General features: G+C 50.5%; 2 protein-coding genes across 9 annotated transcripts; one reads left to right on the top strand and one right to left on the bottom strand.

Moving 5' to 3' along the window:
- Window positions 1-326: 326 nt before the first annotated feature.
- FAM219B (family with sequence similarity 219 member B) lies at window positions 327-6,293 on the top strand. Of its 7 annotated transcripts, none has more exons than XM_027521164.1 (6): window positions 327-576; window positions 785-872; window positions 1,554-1,631; window positions 1,742-1,797; window positions 2,068-2,116; window positions 3,927-4,010. In XM_027521164.1, the coding sequence occupies exons 1-6, from the start codon at window positions 381-383 to the stop codon at window positions 3,928-3,930; spliced, it is 471 nt and encodes a 156-aa protein (XP_027376965.1). In that variant the 5' UTR covers window positions 327-380; the 3' UTR covers window positions 3,931-4,010. The 7 variants fall into 7 exon arrangements, 4 of the variants coding, with proteins under 4 accessions (XP_027376965.1, XP_027376964.1, XP_027376963.1 ...); XR_003507389.1 differs by having other exon boundaries at window positions 328-576; window positions 1,742-1,951; window positions 3,924-3,967; XR_003507390.1 differs by having other exon boundaries at window positions 328-576; window positions 1,742-1,951; window positions 3,927-3,945.
- A 1,761-nt stretch (window positions 6,294-8,054) lies between these two features.
- On the bottom strand, window positions 8,055-15,413 carry MPI (mannose phosphate isomerase). Of its 2 annotated transcripts, XM_027521485.1 has the most exons (8): window positions 15,313-15,412; window positions 14,690-14,817; window positions 13,134-13,334; window positions 12,261-12,402; window positions 11,449-11,631; window positions 9,933-10,106; window positions 9,035-9,243; window positions 8,055-8,735 (listed from the first exon to the last, which is right to left on the bottom strand). In XM_027521485.1, exons 1-8 carry the CDS (start codon window positions 15,326-15,328, stop codon window positions 8,517-8,519), a joined length of 1,272 nt encoding a protein of 423 aa, XP_027377286.1. In that variant the 5' UTR covers window positions 15,329-15,412; the 3' UTR covers window positions 8,055-8,516. The 2 variants fall into 2 exon arrangements, with proteins under 2 accessions (XP_027377286.1, XP_027377287.1); XM_027521486.1 differs by lacking the exon at window positions 9,035-9,243 and having other exon boundaries at window positions 15,313-15,413.
- Between the last annotated feature and the right edge of the window lie 6,753 nt (window positions 15,414-22,166).

Genomic DNA, 22,166 nt, shown 5'->3' on the forward strand with positions numbered 1-22,166 from the left:
TGTGGCGAGAGGACCACTGCGGAGACACTGCGGTGAGAGCGCAGGCATCAGGGCTTTGAGTGTGCGGGCGCACACCCGCAGCTCCCCGGAAATACTGATATTTACTTTCGACCAGAGACAGAACTTGGCTTGACATCACCAGTTTCAGGCCGACTGCGAGAGGCGAGCCAGTGCCAGAACGGAGGAACTGAAACAACCCAACCCCCGGAAAGGCGGAACAGTTGAGCCAATCACACAGCAGGAGGGGCCAGAAAGCTCGGGTGGGCACGGCCCACGCCTGCGCGCCGCCATCTTGCTCCAGGAGGGACCGCCTCCCTCCCGTCTGGCGGCTGGTTAGCCAGAAGGCGGGGCTTCGCGACTCGGCGGGGCGTGGCCAGGCGATGGCGACCGCGGATCCCGATGGGCATGCTGCGCCCTCTATCCCGGGACCCCGGCCCAGCGGGACGGGAGCTGCGGGGCTGCCCTCCGGGCGAAGCGGCATTGGAGCCCCCCGGTTGGGAGAGCGGATCCCGGCGGCTGTGGAGAAGCGGGGCCCGTACATGGTGGCGCGTGCGCCTTCCATTCAGGCCAAGCTGAGTGAGTGCGGCCCGATGAGGGAGGGGTCTCTGCTTGGGCGGGCTGCCGCGTTCCCGGGCTGGCTCCGGAGCGCCGCTGGGGCGACCCCGGAGGGGCAACTGCAGCCCGCTCCCGCACCAGAAAATCTGTTCGGAGAGCGGGCTCCTGGCGTTTGGGAGACACGGCGGAATAGGGATGAGCCCGCTGATCTGGGCCCTTTGACTTCCAGAGAAGCACCGGGACCTGGCCAAGGCGGTTCTGCGGAGAAAAGGCATGCTGGGGGCCGCGCCGAACCGCCCCGACTCTTCAGGGAAAAGGTCTCAGCAGGCGCCACCTCCTCTGTGCAAGCGTTTTCACAGTAGGCCCTAGTGCTCAGGCTGGGAGACCGAGTACCCACGTTTAAAGCCGAGCCAGTCATTCCCCTGACGCCGGCCTGTCGGATTCACTGTTTAAAAATGGAAAGAGGAAAGACCTTTTCTTTGCTTTCCAGGATGTGATGGTGTCGAGGAAAGAGCCTTGCTATGAGTTTTGTCAGTTCGTAGGGTCAATCACTGTCTATATTAGGGAGGAGCGTAGTGGCTGGGGTCCCCAGGAGTGAGGATGGAGAGCAGTGTGGGAACAGCTAGGACTGTGATTTTTCCTTAATAGAACGGTAAGCACTGAGGGCTGGATCGGACCTTCACCAGGGCTTGAGCTAAAGCAGGTGAAGGAATTTGCCTAAGGACTTTGATTTTTCTGTCCTCAGGTTAAAAAGGTGGGGAGATCGGGCTTTTCCTGATTCTTAGAAGAGGAGGTGTGCTTATCCTCAGAAGCAGCAGGGAGAGCGGTGTGGGGAAGTGCATGGATACATGGCAGGCAGTGGTGGCTGTCCAGGTAGAAGATAGTCAGGAGTAGTGCAGTCAGTTTTTTTGTTTTCCCCATAAGGGTGAGGACGCTGGCTTTCCTTCTGAAATGCTGGCACTGCATCTATGCTTGGTCTCTCCCCCATCTCCCCTCAGGTCAGTGAAGTTTAACAAGGGCTACACTGCTCTTAGTCAGAGTCCAGATGAAAACCTGGTGTCCCTCGACTCTGACAGGTAAGTGCTGTCCTTGGAAATACCCCTTGGGGAGTGCCTTGGATAAAAATTGCAGACAACTTGCTTTGCTTTTTCCCTGTCTCTTCCAAGACCTTTTGTGCATGTTCCAGGGCTGCTGCTTCAGAGCACTGTCTCTTCCGGGATGGCTTGCTTAGAGGACTCATAGGTGACCTTGCTGCTCTTGGATGTGAAGCACCAACCTTGTCTGGGGGAGTCATCCTGTCCTATTATGTCTGCATTATTAGTGACAGTGACTCTCCCTGCTGGAGCCAAGAAGGAGCCATTGATACTCATGGCAGATTATGGGTTTGAGTTCTGTGGTGTGTGGTCTTTGCTTCACAAGTCCTCCAGACCCCCTTACATGTTGTGCACCTTGCCGCTTGCAGCTGTGCTCCGCAGGCATCTCCCTGAACTGACTGTCTTCCTCTTGTCCTAGTGATGGAGAGCTGGAATCCAGATACTCCTCCGGGTATTCCTCTGCAGAGGCAAGTCCAGAGCACCTTTCTGTGGCGGGGCCAGGCTGCAGGCAGTGTCATAGCCACTGCGAAACGCTTGTCTGGTTCCTGCTATATGCATGGCACTGTACCAGACTTCCCATGTGTTCTCCAGTCTTCTACTCTACCCTGTTCCCCTAGCAGAAGTTTAGGTGTCTGAAGAGGACTGTTGAAAGTCCAGGAGACTATGTGTGTGCTGCATGCTAAGTCTCTTTGTGTCTGACTCTTTGCGACCCTATGGATTATAGCCCACCGGGCTCGTCTGTCCGTGGGATTCTCCAGGCAAGAATACTGCAGTGGGTTGCCATGCCCTCCTCCAGTGGATCTTCCCGACCCAGGGAGTGAACCAGAGTCTCTTATGTCTCCTGCATTGGCAGGCAGGTTCTTTACCACTAGTGTCACCGAGGAGGCCCGCAGGAGACTACAGAACTTTTTTTTTTGGCATATAGGATTTTCATTCCCCAACTAGGGATCAAACTCACACCCCCTGCATTGGAAGTGTAGAGTCTTAACCATTGGACTGACCACCAGGGAAATCCCCAGAGACTCTTAGGGCTGGAAATGACCTCACAAGTCTAAACCAGGCCACCACTTAGAAAAGGAATCCTCTTGATAAATCCCAGCTAAATGCTTATTTGAATGCTTCTTGTAATTGGGTACTACCTCCAAGAAACCTTGCTGCCTGTCTTCCCCTGCAACACACACAATTCAGGTAGCTCATAGAGACGTCTTCCTTGTTAATTGGAAAAGTCTCCTGCAGCTTGGACTTAGTGGTCTTAGTCCTGTCTCCAGTGACAGAGTAATTTTACTCTGCCTCCTTTTGATCATCTTTTACCTGAGATCAGCATTCCTGTCCCTCCCCTTTCCATCCTCAAGCTTGCTTACTTCCAGGCCAGACAAATTCTGTTCCTCCTTTGTTCCATCTGTGGGAACTGTGACTGAGATAGATACTCCTGGGCTGGCCTTTTGGACAAGTGACTGTCCCAGACTAAAACAGAGACCGAAGGTTCTGGCATCTGTGGCTTACTGCTTTTGACAGAGGTGAAGTGCTGGGGACCTGACTATATACCACTGGTATTTCTTCCTCATGTTCCTGGAAACCCTTGGCCACCCCGAGTTTCTGCCAGAGAATACAGTTTGCAAATTGTATCCTCCTTGAATATCTAGGTGCCTAAGATTGTTAGAACAAAGGAAAGAAAAATAAGCCAAGAGCCAGAGAAGTCCTACACTCCCCAGTCTCATTTGGAACTGGTGGAACTGGTGAAGGCAGGCTGACAGGTTCTACTTTGCAAGGAATGAGCTCTGTTGGCATCAAAGAGAAACACTGGCAGTGCAGAAGCAGCTGTTCCCCACCCTATTCTGCTCTAACCCATTTTCCTCCACCCGTCTACCCCATTGTACTGGTACCAATTGTTCCATAATCTTCACCTTCATAGGAACCAATCTGGGTTCACAGTGGTAATGGTCAGGGCTTGACTTTCAGACATAATCTCGAATCTCATATCACCTGCTTTGGGATTCTTGAGTGAGGGCAGCTTCCTTGGGGGCATGTAACAGTGCAGCCTGGACAGTCCTGGCTCAGGTCCCTGGATGTCCCCCAGCCCCTGCTGGGTGAGACAGGTAGGAAAAGGTTAGCACTTCTTCCTGTAGTCCAGGGATGTGCAGGCCTGGCCTGAGGGTGGAGCACGGACAGGAGGAAATGGACAGTAAGCTCCAGTGAGATGTGGGTCTGCTTTGGGGGCAGCAGTTATTTCTGCCTTGTGGCCTGGCTTATAGTTCTCTCTTCTCATGTTCTTAGCAGGTGAACCAGGATGTGAGCCGGCAGCTGCTCCAGGACGGGTATCACTTGGATGAGATTCCAGATGATGAGGACTTGGACCTAATTCCTCCCAAGCCCATGACCTCAACATGCTCCTGCTGCTGGTGCTGTCTTGGGGCCTCTTCATCCTGTACTCTCCAGTAGACATAACCCTCTAGGACAGGTCTTGCTCACCATGCCTGCAGAGTCCTCTTGACCCTGCATTGGTCACAGAGTGCAGTGGGAACCTACTGATGTCAACCCCAGGATCACTGGAGACACTGACCCTCTGGGAAAGGCAGTGACTGCAGTTACCCCAAACCTGGTGCTTCTCAGGCCAGAGGCCCCCATCTGGGTCATAGGGTGACAGGTGGAATTCTGCAGTTCTCTGCTGTTGGAGTAGCATTTGGAGAAACTGCTTTAATAAGGGCAGGAACACAGGAATTCTGTTTCTTATGCTGAGTGACAAAATTGGTGAAGAGAAACTTGCAGACTTCTTGATTGGTATTTGTCATGATGCCCTGTGGAGGGAAAAAGGGAGCTTTTGTGCCCAGGCTGTGCTGGCTGGTGTTGCATGGAGGCAGAAAATAGCACTTTATGGCTTGCAGCTGGGAGTCTGTGGAAAAAGAATTTAACTATTTGGGGCCAGTTCAGTTCAGGAAATTCCATATTCTCTTCTCTTCCAAGCTCCAAGATGGGTTACATGTTTGCCAGTTGTTCCTGTATGACTGTGGCAGAGAGTACGACAAGTTGCTTGATGGCACAGCCTGATCAAGGCTTCCAGAATCCTTGGAAGCTGAGCATTCCCAACTGGTCCATGTGTCTGTGTGAGCTTAGTAACTTGTTTAGTCCAACCCTAGTTAGAGAAAACTAACTCTACTCCACCGGGTAGACAAAATTTCTTTCCTTGGTTGCCATTCTTCACCTTGGTCTTAGCTAATATCTTCACCAGTCTTTGATCTAAGGTTGAATGAAGGTTCTGGAGCTGGCCACAGAAGCCTGCACTTTTTGGTTACCAGCAGAGGGAGCTGCAGGAGCAGTTAAGTGCCTTCCCATTTGGATTTTTTGTTGTTTTGTGAGATCTTGGAGAAGGCAATGGCACCCCACTCCAGTACTCTTGCCTGGAAAATCCCATGGACAGAGGAGCCTGGTAGGCTGCAGACCATGGGGTCGAGAAGAGTCGGACAGGACTGAGCGACTTCACTTTCACTTTTCCCTTTCATGCATTGGAGAAGGAAATGGCAACCCACTCCAGTGTTCTTGCCTGGAGAATCCCAGGGACGGGGGAGCCTGGTGGGCTGCCGTCTATGGAGTCGCACAGAGTCGGACACGACTGAATCGACTTAGCAGCAGCAGCAGCAGTGCCCCAACCAGGGAGGGGTGGAACTCAGGCCCCTGAAGTGGAAGTTCAGAATCCTAACCACTGGACTACCAGGGAATTCCCTCATTTGTTTAACATTTTACACTTGAGAAGCAGCAATGGTGAGATGTATACTGCACAGCTGTGTGGGCCCTGACATAGGCTGACAGGATAAGGAGGAGGGACCTGTGGAAGCTCCCCAGCTATCCCTCCCAACCCAACCTAAGGAGATAATCTTGCCATTGCAGAGGGCCGCCCTCCACCCTAGTGAGAGCCATTCTGTTGCATCCAGATTCCTCTGACCACAGTGGATACTCAAGATTGGGCTTTACAGTCAGCCCCCAGTTTGAACATAGCAAGGACAGGCATAATCTCCCGTGACCCCTACTAGATTGCATCTCTTGCTGTACCAGGCCTCTGAAATTTTTCAGTGGTTCCTTTTTTTTTTTTTTTTTTGCCTTACCTAGAACCAGATGGAGCTGAATGGGAGTGGACAGGGGTAGGGTAGTGAGGATTGAGGTGTGGTCCTGACTTGGGAACTTGCCCGGCCTCTTACTTCATTTCACTGGGACAGAGTATTTGACAGCTGCTGGGGGTGAGGATGGCAGTGGGCCCCCAATACCAAGACCCTCCAATGGCTGTTGTTATAAAGCCACACTGGTGTATTGGCTACACCTCTCCCTGGAATGTTTCAGGGCTGGTTGACCCTGAGGGGGAGGCATTACCTTTGTAGAAAAAGTTGCAGAAACGTCATAGAGCAAGGCAGGGTAGAAATGGTCAATTGCTTGGGGCTAAGAAGCCATGGGCTAGAAAGTCACCAATAAAAGCACCAAGGTGTCTAGAACCAAACTGCCTTAATAAAAGAGTGCTGGGGTGGCGTGCAGGTGATGGCACTCGGGAGATGGCTTACCTCATGCATAGGAGCGGTACTGCGTGGCCTTTACAGAACTCTTGGCTTAGGCTTCTACAGCTTTGTAAGTTTGTAGAAATAAATACCGTCATTCTGTTGAGCTGTCTCTGTGTTGCAACAGGATTTTTAAGAAAAGCCTAGACCATGGCCGTTGCCCCTTCTGAATTCTGAAATGAAGAAGTAGCCTAACAGTTCTAACTGCGACCATTCTGCCAAGGGCCACCCCTCCTTTCTCCTGTTCCCAGGGGGTGCCATTTTCAGTCCTCATTGGAGACCACGGATGGAATCGTTTAGTCGCTAAGTCATGTCTGTTTTGTGACCCCATGGACTGTAGCCCACCAGGCTGCTCTGTCCATGGAATTTCCCAGGCAAGAACACTGGAGTGATTTGCCATTTCCTTCTCCAGGGGATCTTCCCAACCCAGGGATCGAACCCATGTCTCCTGCAGTGGCAGGTGCATTCTTTATCACTGAGCTACCTTATCACTTCTCTTTATGAGTTCCCTTTGGCAGACCCTTCTCAGGTTTTTTTGTTTTCGGTTTATGGGAGGTATTGTTTGCTTGATTTTTTTCAGCTGAAGAAAACTTATTGGAGGCAAAAAACCCCCAAAACAGATAGGCTAAAATTTTTTGTAGGTAGTTTCCTGGAATTCCATTGTACAGGTCTAATGTGGGCAATGGCCCAGAAAGATCCTTTTGTGTGAGACTAATCCCTTACCAACAGGAAGGAGCCACTAGCCTGGGTGTCTGCTTAGTCTGGGATGACAGGAGCTAAGACTGCCAGTCAGAAACCGCAGTGACAAAACACAGAGCTATACAACCCCCTGCAGAGGGTGTCCCACCTCTAGAGGGTAAGCACAGGGAGAGTAGATGCCCGTGTAGGTTCTTCCTGCCATCGTAGGAAAAAAGGAACTAGGTTTCTCTTCACAACACAAGTTGGATTGTCTTGTCCTTCAGTCCCCACTTCTACAGTGACTGACTGTGCTCTAAAGAAGTGGTTGACAACCTTTCTCTGTGAAGGACCAGTGAGTACTTTTGGCTTTGCAGGCCATACAGTCTGGTGCACCGACTCAGCTTTGCCACTGTAGCCTGAAAGCAGCTGAATGGTATGCAAAGAAAGGGCGTGGCCAGATCCAGCCTGCTGATCTTAGTGGATGATCCCTGCTCTATGCTATGCTTAGTCACTCACTCATGTCTGACTTTGGGACCCCATGGACTGCAGCCAGATTCCTCTATCCATGGGGATTCTCCAGGCAATACTGGAGTGGGTTGTCATGCCCTCCTCCAAGAGATATTCCCAACCCAGGGATTGAACATTGCAGGCGGAGTTTTTACTGTCTGAGCCACTAGGGAAGCCCAAGAATACTGGAGTGGGTAGCCTATCCCTTCTTCAGGGGATCTTCCCAATCCAGGAATCGAACTGAGGTCCCCTGCATTATAGGTAGATTCTTTACCAGCTGAGCTACCAGGGAAGCCCAGCCCCTGCCCTCAGTTCAGTTCAGTCGCTCAGTCGTGTCTGACTCTGCGACCCCATGGACTGCAGCACACCAGGGTTCCCTGTCCATCACCAACTCCCAGAGCCTGATCCCCGCCCTAAAGCCAACTAAAACATTGGAGAAGAATCCTGCACTGACAGTTCCTTTCTTTAGACACACCTTCCACTGTCTGCAGGGCTAGAGGGCCTGAGGCCTGCCTGCAAGCTGCCGCTGAGGCTACAGCGGGCTGCCTGTCCCATAGACGCCTCTGCCTACCTCAGGAAGCTGAAACTGGAATACAGCAAAAACTAGACAACATCCAGGGAGGGCTCCTTCAGCCCACTTCAGGGACTGGAATGGCAAAGGCTGAGTGCTCTTTAGCCCACAGACCTCAAACAAGTGATCTTTAATTGCTTTAACAGAGCGGCATCAGGCCACAGGGGCTACGCTTTTCCCTCTGCACTGTGGAACCCTATGTTCTTACAGATTAATTACCTATCTTGCTGTGACTGCTGCTGAGCTAATCCTATATCTCACCAGTCTGCCTAATGCCATAGGCTGGGACAGGGCTGCTGCTCTCCTTGAGCTCTGAGGAGAGCCTGGCTCCAGTGTGGCGAGATCCAAGGGGAGTATCAGCTCTCAGTCCTCACATGGGCCCCTCCTACCAGGAAGAAGACAGTTCAGCCTCGGCCTGCTCGGGAGTCACCACCTTTAAGGTCTTCTCCCCCAGTCTTTCAGGGTGTACCCACAGAGCCCAGAGCAGGGAAGGGATCTGGGCTGGGTCTGCAGCGGTGAGGCTGGCCAGGATGTAGGATTACTAGCAGAGGAGAGCCAGGAAGGCTGTGGCCTCTACAGCAGGCAGCAGGCACGGAACATCAGCAGGTCCTTAGGCACAGTGAGCTTCAGTGAGACACTCTCGTTGGCCCCAATGAAGAGCACCCCACCACGTTTCAGGGGGATTGCTGCCTGGGCTGTGGGGCTGCTGGCTGTCACTGTCCCCTGCACCACCAGGAGGATGCTGGCAGAGTCCAGGGCCAAGACCTTGTATTCAGTGACAGAGCCAGGTACCTGGGCAGGAAGAAACGACACGACGGAGCAGGGTCTGAGCTGCTGTGAGCTGCCAGGGCCCCCAGGACCACCCCAAGGGTAGTGAGAGGGAGAGCTCTGCTGCCTCCTGCCCCGCTGCTCAGGCTTTCACCAGCACGAAGGCCAGTCTGGTCCCTGTACAGAGAGGCACAGGCAGGCCCTGCGGCAGTTGCCCACCACCTGAGCTTGGCAGAAAGGAAGCCCAGCCCCAGGTATACCCCACACGGTGGCCTTGCCAGGGTTCTACATGCCACACAAGAAACACCACAGCCCTCACTCACCTCCACCTTCATAACGGTGAAGTCTGGCACAGGGGGATCATAGATAGAGAGGTAGGGGTCTTCCGGGCTCCGTGCTGGAGGGAAGAGCCTGTCCTGGCTGGGGCTGGGGGTGTAGCTGAGCATTTCACACAGAGTTGGCACATCGATGAACTTGGGTGTCAGGCCAGCACGCACTGTGTTGTCTGAACATGCCATGCACTCCACGCAGTCTGGGGACAGACAGTGGGCATGTGCTAAGGGTGCCTTGGAGTTTGGCTCTCCAGGGCTGGGCTTTCTAACCTGAGTGCCATGAGCTCCCAGCAGCATTAGATGAAACTGTATGAACAGCATCTTCTATGAGAATGGGCTAAGATAACAGATACCCAAAACAGGTGATGTCACCCACCACTCTCAAGGGGAGTCATGTTAACCCCTGGGGGAGCTCCAACCCTCTGGAGACATTGTATTCTCCCCTTTTACTAAAGAACCTTGTCTACAAGTGGATAAGCAGCCAACTATAAAAGTGTGACACCCCTTTGCAGCAATGTGTTTTTTAACAAAATCTCTGCATAGATGCGATAGACGTGTGAAGGCACTATGATGCGGGGGAGAGAACAATGGCCTTGATCCAATATAGGCTTGGATTCAAGTTGCGGTTGGCACACATATTGACAGGGCTTAACATGAGGGTGTCCTGAGCTCACAGGGATGGTGTGAGGATCCAACCAGTGTCCAGCACTGAGCTGGCATTCATCATCCCGACTGGTCACTTCCCTGCTGATCCCAGGAGCCCTGGGAGCTCAGAGCTGGATGGGACTTTAAAGGCAGTCTCCTCAACTACCACCTCCTGTTCTGTCCAGATGGAGAAACAAGGCCTGAGGGGGTGGGCCGTGGGGCTCACTGCTGAAATGCGGCTCACCTCCTTTCAGGTAGGCATGGGGCACGTTAGCCTCCAGAAACATGGCCTCCCCCGGCTTCAGGGTAAGCAGATTCAGGAAGTAGATGGCAAAGCATCCGATATCACCCGGGTACTGCTGGTGCAGCTGCAGCAGGAGCTCCCCACAGATGTCCTCCATGTTGTTTCCAGCAGCCACTGAGGGGCACAGAGCACCCCAAGGCTACTCAGCAACCCTTGAGGGTATTCACGTCTCCCCCCCTGCCCCGCCCCCCCCCCCCCCCCCCCCAGAGAGAGTCCTAGAGAAGACCCTGGTCCAGGAATCCAGGAACGGGTGGGCATGTTCTAGTCACATCCCCCACCCTGTGGGGCCAGCCTTCCTTGCTACTCCAGCCTACACAGATGCCATTTCCCCATTTTGACTATTGATATGCCCACCACTCTACCGGGCACTAAAAGGGCTAGAGTGTAGTCCTTTATACAGCGCTTCTCAGCCTCAGCATTACTGACATTTGAGGCCAGGTAACTGTTGTGGGGGCCGTCCTATGTACTATAGGATGTCTAGTAGCATCCCTGGCCCCCACCTACAAAACACCACTAGCACCCCAAGCCCGGGTTTGACAACCAAAGATACCTCCACACTTCCAGTGTCCCCTGGTTGAGACTGCTCTAGGAGCTTAAAATCTAGTTAGGAGAGAACCCAAGGGTTCTCCGTGGGGTGACCAACTGTCCCACTTAGCCCAGGCCTTTCCGTTTAACACTACAATCTCTCAGTCCCAGGCAAAGAGTGATGGTTGATCACCCCAGAGAGCATGAGGCAGGATGCAAGGGTCGAAATGTGTCCCAGGCTGACCAGGGGAGAAGGAGCTCAGCCTGGGCTAGAGTGGTGAGGGAATGCTTGGGAACTGCGGGAAGGAGGGGAGGGCGGTGAGCTGGGTTTCCTTAACTGTGTGTGTGGTGGGGGTGTCTCTAAAAGCAGAGTGGAGAATGAGCTGGAGCTCATCATGTGTGCCATATAAGCTCCTAGCAGAGTCTTCTGCCTTGCTCTTTACTGCTTGTATTAACTCTCAAACCCAAAGTTGACACAACCACACCCATCAAAGTCATTTCCTGAACTCTCCTTATTAGCACAAGGTTGGGCCCAGAGCAGGTATTTAAGAAAAGATCTACTGATTGAGAACTCAGGAATTCAGGTTTTTGGATCCTTTTATCTCCTTCCTGTTCTCCAGCTCCAAAGTATAAAACCCTTTGGACAGCAGATCTAGGGCTGAGAAATCTCAGAATGCCCAGGTGAGAGACAGCCTAGTACTTTTCCAGACCAGCCTGTCTCCACTCATCTAAAGGAGATTACCAGGTAGGAAGCAGCAGGGCCCTGTTCCATAAAGGCTGGGAAAGAAATGCTAAGTTGCTAACAGGCCATCTAAGTCAGACCGTTTTGGTGTTCTACTTAAGCAAAGGGCTTGAGAACCCTATTCCTACAGCCTAGTAACTGTACCAGGGGCCCAGGAAGGGGCACTGCGTTCAGGCCTAAGACACCCACCTTGCTGCGAGATCCGCTTCACCAACAGGTTCAGCTGCTCCACCACCACCTTCTTCTCGCTCTTCATCAGGTGGGAGAAACAGCTCCGCAGAGCAGAAGTCACAGCCTCGGAGTCCTGGCTCAGGCTCTGCTTCAGCTGCGCTGCTGCGTTGTCTCCAATTAGAAACTGGAATTCCGGCACCTCTGCAGGAAGGTCAGGCCAGGACCCGCATCAGGAATGGTTAAGATGGAACCCGCAAACGGTGGAAAGCTGGAGGAGGCCTCCCCGTCTCATTCCTAACCAAGGAGCCAGGCAAAGCTATGTAAGTTTCGCAGTGAAAATTTACTGCTCATGACCAGCCTTCAGCAACCACACCTGAGCCTGGTCTCATGAGCCTCCCCCAGGAACATCAGGAATTCATGAGGCCATGGGACTTCCCTGGTGGTCCAGTGGTTAAGAATCTGCCTTGCAATGCAGGGGATGCAGGTTCAATACCTGGTTGGGGAACCAAGATCCTACATACGGCAGAGCAACTAAGCCTGAGCACTGCAACTACTGAGCCTGAGCAACCTGGAGCCTGTATGCCACAAACTAGAGCATCCGTGCAACATAATGAAAGGTTCCGCTTGATGCAGTGACGATCCCGCCTGCCACAATAAAGACCTGATGTAACCAAATACATATATAAATCATTTTTTAAAAATTCATGAGGCCAACCAGCCCTTCAGTTCCTGGGATACTCAGCCTCTGTTCTCAGCCTCCAGCTCTGCCCTGGGTTGCCCTTGCATCCTAGGTCCAGTATGCAGGCTCTTAGCATTTTGCCCAACCTTACTTGTTAGAAAGGTCACAATTTCTTCAACTGGCCGGAAGCCACATAAGCCCTGGAAGGGGGTGAGGGCAATTGCCATCTCTGGCTTATGGTTGGCATCAGGGTAGTGCTGTGGAGCCTGGAGGTGCAGCTTCTCTGCCAGCTCCTGTGGGATGGGCAAGGGAGAGGAAGATGTTTAGGTGCAGCCGTCACCCAGCAAGACACCAGTTCCTACCAGCCCTTGTTCTTGACCCTCCCCAGTCAGCTTCCTGCCTCTGGCACTGAGCTCAGTCAAGGCATAATTCAGAAACTCAGGGTTCAGCCAACCCAAGGCAGGCACATGGATCAACTCTGGGGTAGAGCTGGGGCAGACTTTAAGAGGACTATGAACCAGAAGACCCAAATACCAAGCCAAGCTCTGACACTAACAAGCTGTGTAACTTTGGGTAAGTCTCTCTCTTCTCTAGGTCTTCTTTGCTCATGACGTTTGGACAAATGCTTAAGCTAAGACTCACACACAGGCTTGTGTAGAAAGACCACAGGGATGGAATTAAGGCCGTGACTAGGCTGTGCCTTGGAAGGTGAACTCTGAGACAGTCAGGTGGAAATAGGGCAGATATGAATTGGCTGGGTTGGGGTTTGCTGAGGGGAGCGAGGAACAAGCCTGGAGAAGCTGCCATGGCACAGGCTGGTCAGCTGTCCGCTTAGAACTTCGTTGCCACATGTGTCACTGGCAATAGGCCTTGCAGAGCTAAACTGGGAGTTGTCAGGCTCGGATTTAATTCTGGGCTGGAGCCTGGCATGGGCAGGGTAAAAGCAGAAGTAAAAGCTGTACAAGAGTCTGCACTCTTAAGCTCTTCTCTAACCTGACCTCCGTGCCCTACTCTGATGCTGTACCTTGTTCGGGTGTGCCTGGATGGACAGGGCCGTTTCAACTGAAAGCACTTTGAAGAGGAAGGGCAGTTTGCCGTTAAAGGTGTCCTTGACCTTCGAACCCAAGCTGTCCTGATTATCAGCAATCCACTGGCCTAGGGTCTTCTGCGAGATGCGGTTGTCAAGGATCTTGGCATCTCCCCGGGGGTGCGTCCCCATCCACAGCTGTAAAAACAGGAAACTTAAGAGGGACAAAGGCAGAACCTGGCACCACCCATTGGCCTGCCCTGCTCCGTTATCCTGTGCTCCCCATAAGGCAGCCAAGTCCTGAGACAGGCCTCTTGGGACTGGGTATAAATGTTCATACCATCACAGACATACCCAGTGCAGCAGACCACAGAATACCAGGAGTCAGGAGACTCAAGCTCTAGTTGAGGCTCTGCCTCCAACCAGCTGCGGAAGCTTGGGCTAGTTTCAATTTCTTGTCTCTGGGTCTCAGTTTTCTCATCTGTCCAGTGAGGAGAACGAAACCTACACTGTCAAGATCACTGAAAAGCTCTCTCAAATGGCTCTGTGAGGGGTTAACATTCATTTATTCCAATCTCAGAAGTAGAAGCTAATGCTTTCCTGTGTTTTGGCTTTTCCTTTACTAAATGGGCAGGATAACTATGTATTTTAGGTTATTAAAAAAGTCAGTTAGTCAAAGTAAAAATTATAATTGTCAAGGAGGGCTGAATTAAAATTCAGTAAGTGCTAAAAATAGAAAATAAAATAAGAAGCAGCAAGGTCATACTGTATAGCACGTGTGTGTGTGCTAAATCGCTTCAGTCCTGTCAGACTCTTTGTGACCCTATGGACTATAGCCCACCAGGCTCCTCTGTCCATGTGATTCTCCAGGCAAGAACACTGGAGTGGGTTGCCATGCCCTCCTCCAGGGGATCTTACCAACCCAGGGATTGAACCCACATCTCTTATGTCTCCTGCACTGGCAGGAAGGCTGTTTACCACTGGCACCATCTGGGAAGCCCCTCTGTATAGCACAGGAAACTATATTTAATATTCTGTGACAAATCATAATGGAAAAGAATATGGGTCAGGAAGATCCCCTAGAGAAGGAAATGGCAACCCACTCCAGTATTCTTGCCTGGAGAATCCCACAGACAGAGGAGCCTAGCAGGCTACAGTTCATAGGGTTGCAGAGTCAGACACGACTGAAGTGACTTCACACACACACACACATTCACACACAACTGAGTCACTCTGTTGTACAGAAGAAATTAACACAACATTGTAAATCAACTATACTTCAAGAAAATAAAATTCAGTAAGTGCTGAGAGTTCCTTGGGGAAGGAAGGAGGGTACTGGAAATTCCTGTCTATTATGACAAAACCTCACTTCTTTTTGTGCTGCCATCTGGGTTCATCAACCTGCACAGATCTGAAGCCCTAAGAAGGCCTCCTCTCCCTTTGCTGTCTCCCCTTCCCCTCAGATTCACAAGACTTGCCTCAGCCCCTTTGATAGAGGAGTCCCTTCCTCCCACCCGCTGGTCGAGTAGGCTGAAATACAGCCGGGGTCTCACCTCTGCATATGGTCTGTCCTCTGAGATCTGGGCCAGTGGGTCACTGCTGGCCAGCAGCCGGGCCACTTCACTGTTGGAACCCATCTTTCCCCAGGCATATTGCTGCACTACACAGGAAAGTGGGAATACTGGGGGGGTACAGACAGAGCGTTAGTTTCCACTCCACTCCTGAGGCCTGACCCTCCTGTCCCGGGGGAACCAGACCTTAGCTGAGGGTTTTATCTGAGGGATAGAGTCAAATAAGAGGTTTGTATGTTGTGAGTTGAGACCCTTCTCTTCTGCATGCCTCGATGTTCCCGTCTGTAAGACGGGTAGTAAGGATCTCCTGCTGACCTGAGGCAGATAACTGCGTGACGGTGACGCGGAGGTCGTGGGAGGAACCTATTCCACCGCACCCAGTCTAGAAGTAACCCATGCGGAATCGTCTCCCCTCAAAACCCCCTTTCGAGGGCTGGAATAAGGGCTCGATCCCCATCGCGGGTGCCCCCTCCTCTTTCCAGCGCCCATTCATCTTTCCGCAGAGCCCCAAGGGGCTGGGGCGGAGTTCGACCTGCCGTATTAGGTCAGGAAGGGTCGGGCGCAATCCATCCCCACTCTCGCTGGCACCCCAGTCAACTGCCCACCTCGCTGAGCGGCCATCCTTAAGGCCTCCGACAGGTCTTCTCGCACGTATATCTTTCCCGGCAGCACCCTCGGCCTCCCTGCGCCCAGAGCTTCATGGGAAATGTAGTTCTTCCCTCTCCTTCTCGGACGTCTGAATGCCAGGTGTGGCCACTGCTGGCAGGCTGAATCCCTCTCCCACACTCCCGCTCTCGGAAGGAACCCCCACCAGTACAGAGCCTTCCAGCCGGCATTCTGAGGGCTCAGCATTTTTTTTGCTCGTTCCTTCACCGGACACATATTTATTGTTGTTCTTTTTCAGTCTCTTACGTTCTGTCAGACTGTTTGCGACCGCGTGAACTGCAGGACTCCAGGCCTCCTTGTTCATCACAACTCCCTGAGCTTACTCAAACTCATGTCCATTGAGTCAGTGATGCCATCCAACCATCTCATCTTCTGTCGCCCTCCTCTTCTGCCCTCAATCTTTCCCAGCATCACGGTCTTTCAAGTGAGTCAGCTCTTGGCATCAGTTGGCCAAAGTATTGGAATTTCACCTTCAGCATCAGTCCTTTCAATGAATATTTGGGGTTGATTTCCTTTAGGATTAACTGATTTGATCTCCTTGCTGTCCCACGGACTCTCAAGAGTTTTCCCCAAAACCAGAGTTCAAAAGCATCAATTCTTCAGTGCTCAGCCTTCTTTATGGTCCAACTCTCACATGTTATACATGACTACCAGAAAAAGCAGAGCTTTGACCATAGGGACCTTTGTCAGCAAAGTGATGCTCTGCTTTTTAAAATGCTGTCTAGGTTTGTCATTGCTTTTCTTCCAAGGAGCAAGTGTCTTTTAACTTCATGGCTGCAGTCACCATCTGCAGTGATTTTGGAGCCCAAGAAAATAAAATCTGCCACTGTTTCCATTTTTCCCCCATCAATTTGCCATGAAGTGATGGACACTTCGGAGAAGACAATGGCACCCCACTCCAGTACTCTTGCCTGGAAAATCCCATGGATGGAGGAGCCTGGTGGGCTGCAGTCCATGGGGTCGCGAAGAGTCAGACTCGACTGAGCGACTTCACCTTCAGTTTTTACTTTCATGCATTGGAGAAGGAAATGGCAACCCACTCCAGTGTTCTTGCCTGGAGTATCCCAGGGACGGGGGAGCCTGGTGGGCTGCCGTCTATGGGGTCGCACAGAGTCGGACATGACTGAATCGACTTAGCAGAAGTAGCTGATGGACACGTGGAGCGGCTTCGCAGAAATCATGGTGGAGACAAAGGCAGGAACAAAGTAGTGACCAGTTCCTAGCCTGCGGGGCAGGAGGCTGTGAAGTACTGGGTGCCCTGCTCGGGGCTTTCGGGCTTGCCAGGCCTAGATAATAGCATATTTATTGAGAACCTGATAAATGCCACAGACTGTTCTGAGGGCTAGAGACACATGGAAGAGCAAGATAAGAACTATTTTGTCTTTGCAGAGCTTACATTCTGGTGAAGGGAAGACAGCAAACAAGTATGATAAACAAGTAAATCACATAGCAAGTTGAAAAGTCAGTGCTACAAAAAGTAAGGGGTGTGGGTGGAGGCGGAAGGCAGCCAGTAGAATTTAAAAGTTTGCCTAGATAAGCCTCACTGAGGTGAGAATTGACTGTGGACTTGGAAGTGAGGAGGAGAGAATGCTCTGAGCAGAAGATACAGCTATAGCAAAGGCCCTAAGGTGGGAACGTGGAAATGTGCCTGCCATTTTCAGAGTAAATAGCAAAGAGGCCAGACTGGCTGGAGCAGAGTGAGCAGGAAAGGTGGAAGTGTGGTGGTGAGAGAGGAAAGACAGTGGGCAGTTCTTTGTAGACTATTATGAGGATGTCAGGTTTTCATTAGCAGATTTGAGCAAAGCACTGCTATGATCTAAGCAGGAACTCACTGATGCTTGGTGATGATGGTAAATGTCACATGCAAGGCCCTTAATCTGTCTGAGCTTCAGTTTCTTCGTGTGTAAAGTGGGAATAATAATGCTGGACTGAAAGCCTTGTTGGAGGGTTGGATGGGATGATGTGATTCCAGAAGGCAGTCAGTGCTTAGTGCTGTTCTGATTCTCTCCACCCTAAGGACTCCACTGCAGGACTTAGAACCCTAGCTCCTCCTCCAGGTTGAGTTGCTCACAAGCCACATACACAGAAGTCAAGGGAAGTCACCAGGAGCCCTACATGGCAAAGGCTGGGCTGGATCTTGGCTATGGAATAATCTTGCTGTATCCTGTAGACAAAGGCTCTAACATGCAGGCCTCGTCAGTCAACAGCCCAGGAAGAGGGCATCCCAGGAACACAGCAGCTAAAGCACCAGGGGACCTGGAGTGAGGGCCTGTAATCCTGACTCTGCTTTCTCTTCCACCTGCCACCCAACCCGACTGATTCCCATGCCTCTACCATACATGTCCAGGGGAAAGAGAGGCCACTGTTTTCTCTGCAATGTTCTGCCTAGCTATTGATAACGACCTCCCTAAGAGTCCCCTTGGAGAAGGCAATGGCACCCCACTCCAGTACTCTTGCCTGGAAAATCCCATGGACAGAGGAGCCTGGTAGGCTGCGGTCCATGGGGTTGCTAAGAGTCGGACATGACTGAGCGACTTCACTTTCACGCATTGGAGAAAGAAATGGCAACCCACTCCAGTGTTCTTGCCTGAAGAATCCCAGGGATGGGGGAGCCTGGTGGGCTGCCGTCTATGGGGTCGCATAGAGTTGGACACAACTGAAGTGACTTAGCAGCAGCAGCAGCAAGAGTCCCCTGGCTCAGATAAATCTGCCTGCATTTCAAAGAAAGCGTCACCACACACTAAGGAATAATAAAACGAACCATACAAGCAGCACATCTCACCTACCTCCTGACTTTGAATACCTCTCTTCCTCTCATTCCCACTCGCCCAGCCAAATGGACCTTCTCGGGGAAGAATGAGGGATTAGTCTGGGCACAGGGGCTTCTTGGGGCATCTCCTACCACCACCACCACTGAAGTAACGTTAGAGTTCTTTCCTCACAGTATTTTTCACAGGGAAGAGAGAACTTAGATTGTTGGGACAGAGCACCCACCTCACCCCACCCTCCCCACATACAGAAAAATATATCTAGAAGGGAAACTAGGGTGTCTGGAGAACCTAGAACCTTTCACCCTTAACTCTTGCTTGTCTAGATCTAATAGAACTGATCACATATTATTATCTAGTGATAATCTGCTTTCTTCTAGACTATATGTCTAATTCAGCTTCACATTTCTGCCAGTGCTCAGCTGACATTCAAGCAGTAATAGCAGATAACATTTGTTTGTTATATACTAAATACAAAGGGCTTCCCAGGTGGTGCTACTGGTAAAGAACCTGCCTGCCAATGCAGGAGATGTAAGAGATGTGGGTTGAGACGATCCTTGGGTTAAGATCCCCTGGAGGAGGGCATGACAACCCACTCCAGTATTCTTGCCTGGAAAATCCCATGGACAGAGGAGCCTGGCAGGTTACAGTCTGTAGGGTCGCAAAGAGTCAGACACAACTGAAGCAACTTAGCACACATGCACAAATACTAAGCTAACCCTTTGCAAGAATTCTCAAGATAACCCTATGAGATAGTGAAAGTCGCTCAGTCGTGTCTGACTCTTTGCGACCCCATGGACTATACAGTCTATGGAATTCTCCTGGCCAGAATACTGAAGTGGGTAGCCTTTCCCTTCTCCAGGGGATCTTCCCAACCCAGGGATCCAACCCAGGTCTCCCGCATTGCAGGCAGATTCTTCACCAGCTGAGCCACATGGGAAGCAACGCTATGAGATAAGTACTGTCATTAGCCCCATTTTTTGAGATAAGAAGAATGGATGTCCAAAAGGTAACAGGTTCAAGAGCACAGAGTTCCAATCTGCTATACCTCCTCCCTTGTCGAATAAGTTAACGGGTGAATAAATGCTTGATGTCTCTTCCACAGGGAAGCATACAGAACCCAGCGGTCTTCAGAGATAAATGGGTGGACAAGGTTCACATTGGGGATACATTGAATAGAATTCCATTCGTTCTTCCTGGTCCAGCAATGTCCTAGGCTGGGCAGACAAGGTGGTGGCAGGACAGCCCCGTGTTGTGTGGACTGCTCTCCTCTCAGGCTGCAGACGGCAAAGATCTCTGCATGCTGCCTGTCACACTGTCATAGAATCATTGCCTCCTGGCCAGAGCTCCTAAAATCTTGTAATATCCTAAGCAGTGAGACTACTCGGAACATCTTTTGTTCTAATATTTGATCTTTCACCCTGGTTCCTGACACAGAACCCCTAAATCCCTTGGAATTTCCTGGGTGATGGGAGCATCTTTTGTCCTAATGAGGCAACTGTTGGGGGGCTTCTGGATAGCACTGAGATGGGGGCTGGTCACCAGAAAGATGAAGCCACAATTAGAAGCTTTGAATCTTCAGCCACATCTCCTATCTTATAGTGAGAGGAGAGATTGAATTAAGGGTTGATCATGCCTGCATGATGACACCTCCCTGAACTGAAAGTCCCTGAACTGAACTTCCCTAGTGATCCAGGGTAAAGAATCTGCCTGCCACTGTAGGGGACAAGGGTTCGATCCCTCATCCGGAAGGATTCCACATGCTGCGGCACAGCTAAGCCCATGCTCTGCAACAAGAGAAGCCAGAGAAGCCTGCACACCACAAAGAAGAGTAGTCCCCACTTGCCACTACAGAAAGCCCGACTGCAGCAACAAAGAATCAGTGCGGCCAAAATAAATAAATAAATAATTTAAGTCATATTATTTAAAAAAATAATCCTGAACTGCTGGTTTAGAGAGCTTCAGTATTGGTGAATACATCGCCTTATCAGAAGGGTGACAAACCCCAGCTTTACAAGAACAGAAGCTCCTGCACTCAGAACCCAGACCTTGTCTTATGTATCTCTTCAACTAGGCATTCATCTGTATCCTGTATCACCTTCTTTACTATATATTAGGCTGATGCAAATATAATTTGTTTCAGATTGTGAACTCTAAGTCACATTGTTGTTCAGTCACTAAGTCATGTCTGACTCTTTGCAATCCCATGGACTGCAGCATGCCAGACTTCCCTGTCCATCACCAACTCCTGGAGTTTGCTCAAACTCATGTCCATCAAGTCGGTGATGGCATCCAACTATCTCATCCTCTGTCGTCCCCTTCTCCTCCTGCCTTCAATCTTTCCCAGCATCAGCATCTTTGCCAATGAGTCAGTTCTTCACATCAGGTGGCCAAAGTATTAGAGTTTCAGCTTCAGCATCAGTCCTTCCAATGAATATTCAGGATTGATTTCCTTTAGGATGGACTGGTTGGATCTCCTTGCAGTCCAAGCAACTCTCAAGAATCTTCTCCAACACCACAGTTCAAAAGCGTCAATTCTTTGGTGCTCAGCTTTCTTTATAGTTCAACTCTCACATCCATACATGACTACTGGAAAAACCATAGCTTTGACTAGACGGACCTTTGTCAGCAAAGTAATGTCTCTGCTTTTTAATATGCTGTCTAGGTTGGCAATAGCTTTCTTCCAAGGAGCAAGTGTCTTAATTTCATGGCTGCAGTCATCATCTGCAGTGACTTTGGAGCCCAAGAAAATAAAGTCTGTTACTGTTTTCATTGTTTCTCCATCTATTTGCCATGGGATGATGGGACTGGATGCCATGATCTTCATTTTTTGAATGTTGAGTTTTAAGCCAGCTTTTTCACTCTTCTCTTTAATTTTCAGCAAGAGGCTCTTTAGTTCCTCTTCACTTTCTGCCATAAGGGTGGTGTCATCTTCATATCTGAGATTATTGATATTTCTCTCAGTAATCTTGATTCCAGCTTGTGCTTCATCCAGCCTGGCATTTTGCATGATGTACTCTGCATGTAAGTTAAATAAACAAGGTGACAATATACAGCCTTGACGTACTCCTTTCCCAATTTGGAGCCAGTTTACTGCAGCGTAAAAGTCCATGCCTTGGGATTCGATGAACTCTTGGAAAGCATTTTCTGCCTCCTGCTGTTTGTGGAAGCATTTTCCCCTGCAAAAACTTGTCGAGATGCTTGAAGTGGTAGTCGATTGGCAAGAGGTCAGGTGAATATGCCAGATGAGGCAAAACTTCTAGCCCAATTTGTTCAACTTTTGAAGCATTGGTTGTGGGACATGCAGTTGAGTCTTGTCCTGTAGAAGAATTGGCCCTTTTCTGTTGACCAATGCCAGCTGCAGGCATTGCAGCTTTTGGTGCATCTCATTGATTTGCTGAGCATGCTTCTCAGATGTAACGTTTTTACCAGGATTCAGAAAGTTGTTGTGGATCAGATTGGCAGCAGACCACTAATCAGTGACCATAACCTGTTTTTGGTGCAAATTTGGCTTTGGGAAATGCTTTGGAGCTTCTCGGCCCAACCACTGAGTTGGTCGTTGTCAATTGTTCTATAAAATCCACTTTTCGTCATGTCAGAATACAATCAAGAAATGGTTTGCTGTTGTTGAATAAGAGAAGACAACATTTCAAAATGATGATTTTTTTGATTTGTGGTCAGCTCATGAGGCACCCAGTTATTGAGGTTTTTCACCATTCCAATTTGCTTCAAATGCCAAATGACTGGAGAATGGTCAACACTGAGTTCTTTAGCAACTTCTCATGTAGTTGGATGAGCTTTGATAATTGCTTTCAATTGGTTGTTGTCAACTTCCAATGGCCTCCCATTATTTTCCTCATCTTCAAGGCTCTTGTCTCCTATGCAAGACTTCTTGAAACACCACTGCACTGTACATTCTTTAGCAGTTTCTGGGCCAGATGCACGGTTGATGTTGCGAGTTTTAACTGCTACTTTACAACCCATTTTGAACTCAAGTCAGAAAATCACTTAAATTTGCTTTTCCT

The sequence above is a fragment of the Bos indicus x Bos taurus genome, chromosome 21 (genome assembly GCF_003369695.1).
Source record: "Bos indicus x Bos taurus breed Angus x Brahman F1 hybrid chromosome 21, Bos_hybrid_MaternalHap_v2.0, whole genome shotgun sequence".
In the NCBI taxonomy this organism is placed as follows: Eukaryota; Metazoa; Chordata; class Mammalia; order Artiodactyla; family Bovidae; genus Bos; species Bos indicus x Bos taurus.

Bases quoted from the DNA above. Each gene is read 5' to 3' on its own strand.
- MPI (XM_027521485.1), bottom strand. The intron at 12,403-13,133 runs GTACAGCATCAG...CCCATCCCACAG, and splicing joins TCCAGGCACACCCGAACAAG to GAGCTGGCAGAGAAGCTGCA. The intron at 9,244-9,932 runs GTGAGCCGCATT...GTCTGTCCCCAG, and splicing joins CCATGCCTACCTGAAAGGAG to ACTGCGTGGAGTGCATGGCA.
- FAM219B (XM_027521161.1), top strand. From the start codon at position 381: ATGGCGACCGCGGATCCCGATGGGCATGCTGCGCCCTCTATCCCGGGA. The intron at 577-784 runs GTGAGTGCGGCC...TTTGACTTCCAG, and splicing joins TTCCATTCAGGCCAAGCTGA to AGAAGCACCGGGACCTGGCC. The intron at 2,117-3,923 runs GCAAGTCCAGAG...TCATGTTCTTAG, and splicing joins CCGGGTATTCCTCTGCAGAG to CAGGTGAACCAGGATGTGAG.